The sequence below is a fragment of the Thalassophryne amazonica genome, chromosome 14 (genome assembly GCF_902500255.1).
Source record: "Thalassophryne amazonica chromosome 14, fThaAma1.1, whole genome shotgun sequence".
Classification (NCBI taxonomy): Eukaryota; Metazoa; Chordata; class Actinopteri; order Batrachoidiformes; family Batrachoididae; genus Thalassophryne; species Thalassophryne amazonica.
Window position 1 is genome coordinate 29,550,257 of NC_047116.1, and position 9,307 is coordinate 29,559,563.

The 9,307-nt window shown below is 40.5% G+C and overlaps 1 protein-coding gene across 1 annotated transcript in view; it reads right to left on the reverse strand.

Annotated features, from left to right (window-relative positions):
* The window catches only part of LOC117524373 (glutamate decarboxylase 1-like), a 37,825-nt gene extending 35,959 nt beyond the window's left edge, over positions 1-1,866 (reverse strand). Inside the window, exons 1-2 of the mRNA XM_034186134.1 lie at positions 1,701-1,866; positions 80-142 (exon numbers count right to left, since the gene is read on the reverse strand). Of these exons, the coding sequence (XP_034042025.1) occupies positions 80-142; positions 1,701-1,809 (172 nt within the window). The 5' untranslated portion in view covers positions 1,810-1,866. The remainder of the gene's footprint in view (positions 1-79; positions 143-1,700) is intronic.
* Positions 1,867-9,307: the final 7,441 nt, after the last annotated feature.

The window sequence follows — 9,307 nt, forward strand, 5'->3', positions numbered from 1 at the left end:
ATTTGCCTGTCAGGACTGATGAAAGAATATATTGTTCAGAATTTTAACAAAACCGAGAGGAATAAATGCACAAACCTACCGCATATCTTCATTCCTAATTTTCTCGTGCATCCATGCGCAACTCCACACCACGCGTCATAGCCTGAAATAATTTGGGAAAACAAATGATCCATTTATATATATATATATATATATAGATGAAATAAGCAATTTAATGAGAAAGAAACTTGAGGAAACGAGAAAATCTCAGTGAGCTATTTTAAAACAATCGATATATTAAATTTTTAAAAATTTATTCATTTATTATTATTTTTTTTTTACATTTCGTTGCTTTCCCTGGGTCCTGGGTGTGGATTAACCAATTTCCACAGTAAGTCACTGCTCATGACCTAGGCAAGGATTTAAAATTAATTATCCGTTTGGACCCACATCAACCAAACAATCTAATTGAGTGAAAGGATGCCGGTTACAATGCACGCTTCAGTAGACGTGAGGCGGCTGGCCGCTGACAGATAGAGAATTACGCCGTTATCGAGTGCTTCCAGCCATGGAGGGGATGGGAGCAAGGACCACAACCCTCAAAAAAAAAAAAAAAAAAAAAAGCAGCAATTTGGCTTGCAGGCGGTAGGGGAGGTACTCCCACAGCTCCCACACTGCACTTCCACACTCCCTTGGTTTTGGATCATTAGATAAATCATTACCCTGCTCAGCTCATCCGACGCACTCGTCCTCTAGAAAAAAATTCGTTCATGTGGGGGAAATAAAATGGACAACAAAAGAAAGAAACCACACTGCACACAGACATAATGCATTTTGTTGAAGACATCATTGAAAAAAACAAAGGGAGGGGAAAAAATCTGATCCAGAAAGGAAAACAAGATTTGACTATGTTTGCAGCAAAAATAAAGGAGATTTTATTCCAAAATAATAATAATAATAATAATAATAATAGTAATAATAATAACAAATAAAAAAGCTCTGCTCTTCTCCCTCTATAAGAACTGACAATGAAAAAGCTGTGGTCCTTCTAAAGGGCTTCAACAGTGCACCTGCATGAAGACTGCAACACTTAAAGTTCCATTAAGGCCAATTTAACATGCATGAATTAACAACCACTTAAGGGCTAATTTTAATTGATTAAATGCATGCAATTCTTTTTACATTTGTGCAGCAGGAATTCTGACAAAGCCGTTGCAATATAGTAAGACCCTTCGGCTGCTCCCTTGTTTGCACTCGGGGTCGCCACAGCAAATCCGAGGTGTAATTGGCACAGGTTTTACGCCGGATGCCCTTCCTGACGCAACTCCACATTACATGGAGAAATGTGGCAGGGGTGGGATTTGAACCGGGAACCTGCCGCACCGAAACCAAGTGCACTAACCACTTGGCCACCACCCCTGCACAAAGCCGTTGCAATATAATAATAATAATAATAATAATAATAATAATAATAATAATAATAATAATAATAATAATAATAATAATAATAATAATAATAATAATAATAATAGAGAGTAGCATTCTTTTGTAAGTAGAATCCTGGATGTCCTGATATTCTGAATGAAAAGCAGCCTTCTTACACTGTAGGTGATTTGAAAAAAAAGAACTCCCACCGCCTCCCTTGATGGAAATGATTAATGGCATTGCACAAAAAGTAAATAACACAAGTGCAAACGCATTTTTATCTGTGATGGACCTACTTGAGCCTGGTGGTCGTAAATTTGTCGAGTTGGGATCCGCTTCGACGCCAGAAGAGGAGGAGGAGGAGGTGGCGGTGTTGGAGGAGCAGGAGGGTGCAGACGCCGCCATCACTCCCGACACCCTGAGCCAAAGTCCTCACCTCCAAAAGATGCCTCACTTTAAAAAAAAAAAAAAAAAAAAAAAAAAAAAAAAATATATATATATATATATATATATATATATATATGTCCCGCTTCTTAAATCTCTCTTTATGTCATCCAAGCTGAAAAGTAGAGCTGGCCGAGGAGGAGAAAAACCCACAGGAGTTATTTAGAATAACCTGAGGGCGCACAACCCACAGATAGGACAAGTTAAAAATAATTATCAATACACTCATTTTAAACCAATCAATAGTAAGTACCAGCTTAAATCGATTCCATTTCGATCCTGATGAGTAGAGCTCAAGATGATCAGAAATAGGAGCACCTGCTCTGTTTTAGAAAAACTGGCACATGAATTATCCGTTTGGAGCCACATGCACGCCAAAGCAATCCATTAAAATAACATAAAATAACCCCCCTTGCAGAATATTTTTACTGTTTGCAAACTTGAACGACAGTAACCTGTTCAAGGTGATATTGCGCTGATGCTGCAGGTTAATGTCACACACAAAAGAAAGGGCGACGCGTCTGGACCGATCAAAAAGAGAATCTATCCGGATAATCACCGTCACACCTGTTAGAGCACCTCCGGAGACGACAAAGAGAAGGAGACCCCAGAAAAGCTTTGGATCAAAAAAAAAAAAAAAAAAAAAAAAAAATCTTACCGTGTTGTCCAGGTGAACAGGTGCAGCCCCCCTCCTCCTCAAAAAAAAAAAACAAAAAAAAAAAACAACTGAATTTACAACCAAATTAAGTCCTGCAGGAGACACTGTTTTTTGGTGCACTCCAAGGAGGAGAAAAATAAGGAGGAAAAAAAAAAAAAGCAAGACCCGAGCTTCAGTTCTCCATAGATCCCACGCAAGGTGACCTTGCTTTTGTTGAGTTGTGATTCGCTGATATTTAAAGCTCGCTTTGGCTGCTTTTTGTCATTGCGTGCACGCCAGTCACTGTCACAGCAGGTGCGTCCACCAGCGCTGCGGATCCGTCTGCAGCCTGCAGAGCCGACACTCAATAACGACGCCCTTTATTCCTCTCTATTTATTTCTTTTATTATTATGTTAAAAAAAAAATGTTCCAAAGTGTGACTTTTTGGAAGTGTGCGCGCCGAGGCTCTGAAAGGAATCCTGGTGACGATCGTAGACTTGAAGTTTGAGGCTGTGAGGAAATTAGGAAAGGAGGAGAAGAGGATGGATGCAGGGAGGGGGGGAGGCTGCTGTTCTCCTCCTGTACGGGAGGGGGGACAAAAAAATCACAACTGTGACGAAAGACGTGCAATTACCAGCCTAAATGCTCATTTGATTATTAAGTCTGCGCTTCAATCCCGCCGCCGTGTTTTCTGATATACTGGATTTAATGTTTAATTTAAACATTTTCCGATAATTAGTGGAATATTTCTAATGCATCAAGACACACGTGTGTCAGAGGCTTATTATTATTTTTTGTCCAGAGAGACGGCTGCTATAAGTGCTGAAGGTTTCAGCTTCAACGTGACACGTTCAAAGATTTTAAACTAAAATCCACAAGGTGGCAGTGACAAACCAGGAATGACTCGTGCACGAGCCACACATGGGCCAATCCAGAAAGGCTTCTTGAAGCTAATTACAAAAGAGAGACATTAATCTGGAATTCAGGCTGGACCCACAAAAAACAGACACAGATCAGCCACAGACGGCTGGACACGTGTTATGTCATTAGTGCGGTCAAAGATCACGTCACGTGTTGTGTCACTGTGGACAACCACGGCTGTCGTCAGCACGTGGAGGCTGATTTCAGAACTGGACAGCTCCTCGGAATAAACGCGTGATTTTATTTTATTTTTTTACAGCTGCAATCAGATTTTTATCTGACACATACCTTCTGTCGATGGAGTGAAAAATAACACACATGCAAGATTTGGTGACCTTTTCTCTCCACCCCCCATTCAAAGACTCAAATTTTTAATACACTGAATTTTACGAGATTGGCCACAAGATGGAGCATAATAGAAGTAAAGAGAAAATGAAGGGACAGGGACAGAACACTTCTAAATCTCAGTATTTATGTTTAAAAAAAAAAAATATATATATATATATATATATATATATATATATAGTGAGGAAAATAAGTATTTGAACACCCTGCAATTTTGCAAGTTCTCCCACTTTGAAATCATGGAGGGGTCTGAAATTTTAATTTTAGGTGCATGTCCACTGTGAGAGACATAATCTGAAAAAAAAAAAAAAAATCTGGAAATCACAATGTATGATTTTTTTTTATAATTTATTTGTATGTTACTGCTGCAAATAAGTATTTGAACACCTGTGAAAATCAATGTTAATATTTGGTACAGTAGCCTTTGTTTGCAATTACAGAGGTCAAACGTTTCCTGTAGTTTTTCACCAGGTTTGCACACACTGCAGCAGGGACTTTGTTCCACTCCTCCACACAGATCTTCTCTAGATCTTTCAGGTTTGGAGTTTCAGCTCCCTCCAAAGATTTTCTATTGAGTTCAGATCTGGAGACTGGCCAGGCCACTCCAGGACCTTGAAATGCTTCTTACGGAGCCCCTTCTTAGTTGCCTTGGCTGTGTCTTTGGGGTCATTGTCATGCTGGAAGACCCAGCCATGACCCATCTTCAATGCTCTTACTGAGGGAAGGAGGTTGTTTGCTAAAATCTCACAATACATGACCCCATCCATCCTCCCTTCAATACGGTGCATTTGTCCTGTCCCCTTTGCAGAAGGGCACCCCCAGAGTATGATGTTTCCACCCCCATGTTTCACAGTTGGGATGGTTTTCTTGGGGTTGTTCTCATCCTCTAAACATGGTAAGTGGAGTTGATTCCAAAAAGTTCTATTCTGGTCTCATCTGACCACATAACCTTCTCCCATGGCTCCTCTGGATCATCCAGATGGTCACTGGTGAACTTCAGATGGGCCTGGACATGTGCTGGCTTGAGCAGGGGGACCTTGCTGCCCTGCAGGATTTTAAACCATGACAGCATCATGTGTTACTAATGTAATCTTTGTGACTGTGGTCCCAGCTCTCTTCGGGTCATTGACCAGGTCCTCCTGTGTAGTTCTGAGCTTTCTCAGAATCATCCTTACCCCACAAAGTGAGATCTTGCATGGAATCCCAGACCAAGGGAGATTGACAGTCATCTTGTGTTTCTTCCACTTTCTAATAAATAATCATAACAGTTGTTGTTTTCTACCAAGCTGCTTGCCTGTTGCCCTGTAGTCCATCCCAGCCTTGTGCAGGTCTACAGTTTATATATATGCAGTTTGGCTCAAAGGTTTACATATCCTGGCAGAATTTTTAATTTGTTTTTTTTTTTTGGCCATTTTTCAGATAATATGAATGATAACTCAAAACCTTTTTCAATCATGGTTAGTGGTTGTGTGAAGCCATTTATTGTCAGATAACTGTGCTTACTCTTTTTTAATCATAATGACAACAGAAACTATCCCAATGACCCTGATCAAACGTTTACACACCCCAGTTCTTAATACAGTGTATTGCTCCATTTAACATCAATGACAGTTGATGTCTTTTGTGGTAGTTGTGGATGAGGCTCTTTATTTTCTCTGATGGAAAAGCTGCCCATTATTCTTGGCAAAAAGCTTCCAGTTCCTGTAAATTCCTGGGCTGTCTTGCATGGACTGCACATCTGAGATCTCCCCAGAGTGACTCAATGATATTGAGGTCAGGAGACTGAGATGACCACTCCAGAACTTTCACTTTATTCTGCTGTAACCAATGGCATGTCAATTTGGCCTTGTGTTTTGGACTGTTGTCATGTTGGAATGTCCAAGTACGTCCCATGCACAGCTTCCGAGCTGATGAGTGCAAATGTTCCTCCAGTATTTTCTGATAACATGCTGCATTCATCCTCCCATCAATTTTGACCAAGTTTCATGTGCCTTTGTAGCTCACACATCCCCAAAACATCAGTAATCCACCTCCGTGCTTCACTGTAGGAAGGGTGTGCCTTTCATCATAGCTCTTGTTGACTCCTCTCCAAATGTAATGTTTATGGTTGTGGCCAGAAGGTTCAGTCTCATCACTCCAAATTACTTTGTTCTCTGTGCTGTTTGGCGCATTGTAAGCAGGATACTTTGTGGCATTTGTGTAGTAAGGGCTTTCTTCTGGCAACTTGACCATGCAGCCCATTTTTCTTCAAGTGCCTCCATATTGTGCATCTTGAAACAGCCACACCACTTTTTTTCAGAGTCCTGTATTTCAGCTGAAGTTATTTTTGGGTTTTTCTTTGCATCGCGAACAATTTTCCTGGCAGTTGTTGCTGTAATTTTTGTTGGTCTACCTGGTTCCAACAGAATCCTTAATTTTTCACTTCTTAGAGTCTGAACACTGCTGATTGGCATCTGCAGTCCCTTGGATATCTTTTTATATCCCTTTCATGTTTTATATAGTTCAATTATCTTTTCTGTGACAATTCTTTTGCTTTCACACCTTCCACATCTGCTCCAGTTGCTCCTTCAGTCCTTGTGTACTTCCCTATTTTCTTGTGCTCCTTCTTTCTGATGTTGCTGTCAACTGGGATTGCCACATAGATCACAACTGTGGTCTTCTTTCCCTTGTCAACCACCAATATGCCTGGTTGGTTGGCCAGTAGCTGCTCATCTTTCTGGAAGTTGAAGTCCTACAGGACCTTAGCCATGCCGTTCTCAACCACCTTTGGTGGCATCTCCCATCTGGACATGGGGACTTCTAATCCGTATGCGACACAGATGTTCCTGTACACAATTCCCGACACTTTTTTGTGCCTCTCAGTGTATGCTGTCCCAGCATGCATCGTGCATCCCGCTAGTATATTACTAGATAGTGTAGTGGTAGAATTGCTGCCGTTGGAATAACACCACAACATGTTGTTTCTTCAAACCCCTGTCAGGACACACATCCAGTAAGGGTCCCCAGGGTAGACTCCCCCATGCTACTCCTCCAGCTTACCTTGGAACATGAGCGAGAGACATAAATAAAGCCATACCAGCTCGGACTTTGCCTGGGTTAACAAGGTCCAAGTCAGTCGTTGAGGAACCAGGACACACAAATGGGAAATGGGCCACTGGAACAAGACATATATGGACCAGGACTGACAACATGGAACTGATGGAGCAGACCCAATGAGAGAGGTTACATGCAACATATGTGGGAAATATGGATATACATTGTATATATATAGCTCTATAGCTGTCTATATATCTATATATGTGTGTGGGTACCTCTTGGGACCCTCTGGTTTTCCTCCCACTATACCGTCTCCATGGGACATCATGACGTTACATCATTTTTAAAAAGGTAACTCAACAAAAACATTTCACTCATGCTTCAAAACCTTGCTTTTGTGTCAGCAAATTGGTAACCCAAATGAAAATGAACCATACAAGTCAAAATGTTGAGACATGTTTTTCACCATAACAGTCAACCCAAGAAATATTTCTTTTATAAATCTATTTTGTTCTACTTTTTGTTGAAGCTGACTGCTTACTGTACCCTACACAACTGTCTGACTTGTCTATCTGAATATTATTATACATCACATTCAGCTTTTTAGATTCAGACTTCAACAGGAGGTGAAAGCTTACTTGGGCAATCCAATACTCCAGAATATTGTCATACACAGAACAAAGGATGTGACCTCTTCTGTGCGTCGGTGTGTTCTGCCTCCTACACTGTTCAGTGTTAGCATGGACTGGGTTTTGGGTAGGGTGGAAACCTGTGGTTGAAGTGCTTCTCTTGTTGAGTATGATCCTGTGATTTTTTTTCAGAATAAATGGAAACCCTGATTGCAGCATGTGAGAAGTTAAATGAGGATTCTGAATGTCTGGGTTTGCGACGATCTTGGATTAAGACTAAGGTCCAGAGTTTCAGTGGCTTCTTGTCCTGAGCCACCAGAAGTGGATCTGTATACGAACAAAGTATGAAACGTTTAGATACATTTCCTTGTCTCCGCATGTCTCTGGGTCCTCGGCCTTTGAGATTGTTAGACTGTAGGAAGAATATAAGGAATCATGAGGTCGTTGGACACTGGTGTTTGGTGATGCTGATATCTTAGCAGGAGAACGAAGGCCCAAGTCTTTTGGCTCCTGGTGCTGCTTACTGTAGGGTTGTGAAACTTGGAGGGTTAATAAGTGACAGGATATCTTTGGTACTTGGCCTCTTTGAAGGATCCTCGGGTACAGCCAAATTGATTGTGTATGAAACAAATGGTTACTTAGGGAGACTCAGATGAGGAGTATCCCTTGAATTGTGTTTCAGTGGATGGGAGGGCCAAGGTGACACCTGTTTCACCTGGCTGTGGCAGATACACCTCAAAGGTCATTTATCAGTTTAGCAGACATCACAAATACTCTATGTCCATTTATTCCATAGATATTTATGGAATATACATGTACTATGTGTGACAAATTTTAAATGAATGGATAATTACGTCCGCCAAGGACGTAATAAAGTCATTTGCGTTAATTTATTTATTTGTCTATCTGACTATTAGGAGGATTACGTCAAAACTACTGCACGGATTTTGATGAACCTTTCACCACAGATAGATATTAGGCCATAGAAGACTACAATAAATTTTGGAGGTGATCTGGATCCGGATCCGGATTCTGCATCAAGTTTCACTTTATACAGGCTTTGAAGGATTACTGTTAGCAGGATTACATCAAAACTATTGCATGGATTTTGAGAACATTTTTAACACACTTACATATTAGGCCATGGAAGCCTCCACTGAATTTTGGAGGTGATCTGGATCCGGATCCGGACTCTGGATCAAGTTTCACTTTATATAGGTTTGAAGGATCACCTCAGAACTACTTCACAGATTCTCACTAAATTTGCACCACAGGCAGATATTAGGGCATGGAAGAGACCACACTGAATGTTGGAGGTGATCTGGATCCAGATTGGCAGATGTCAGAGATCTCTGATTGCTCTTGTTTTGTATGTGGTGGCTCAAATACTGACAGAATATTTCAAAGTTGGAAAGAGTGTGACAGTTTCACTGACAATCAATTAATCAGTTTTGATTAGAAAGTCAGGTGGTATATGTTCAGATACATGAATTTGTTTTGATAAAACACATTCAAGAAATGACCCAAAGGGAGTTAGTTAAACTGTAAAAACAGAGATGCTGTTTTGTTATTTGAGTTTATAATAGCAGACATTAAAAGTGGAATTTATGCTCAAAGAGGGTCAAAGACAATGCAGACTAGGTTGACTCAAGGGAATAAACACAAATGTATGTGATCATAAAGTAACTGCATTATGTGGCAGACGTTCTGTGCATCTGAACATACTTATATGTGACCTACAAAGTGAGAATCACGTATAAAGTAATTTTAATCATTGGGTAATAATGTATGAAACATGGGTACTGACTGCTGAATGTGGCACACACATTTCTGTCCAAGACATGCTGTTTTAACCAAACTACCATGAAATTTCCTTTTTAATCACAAGAC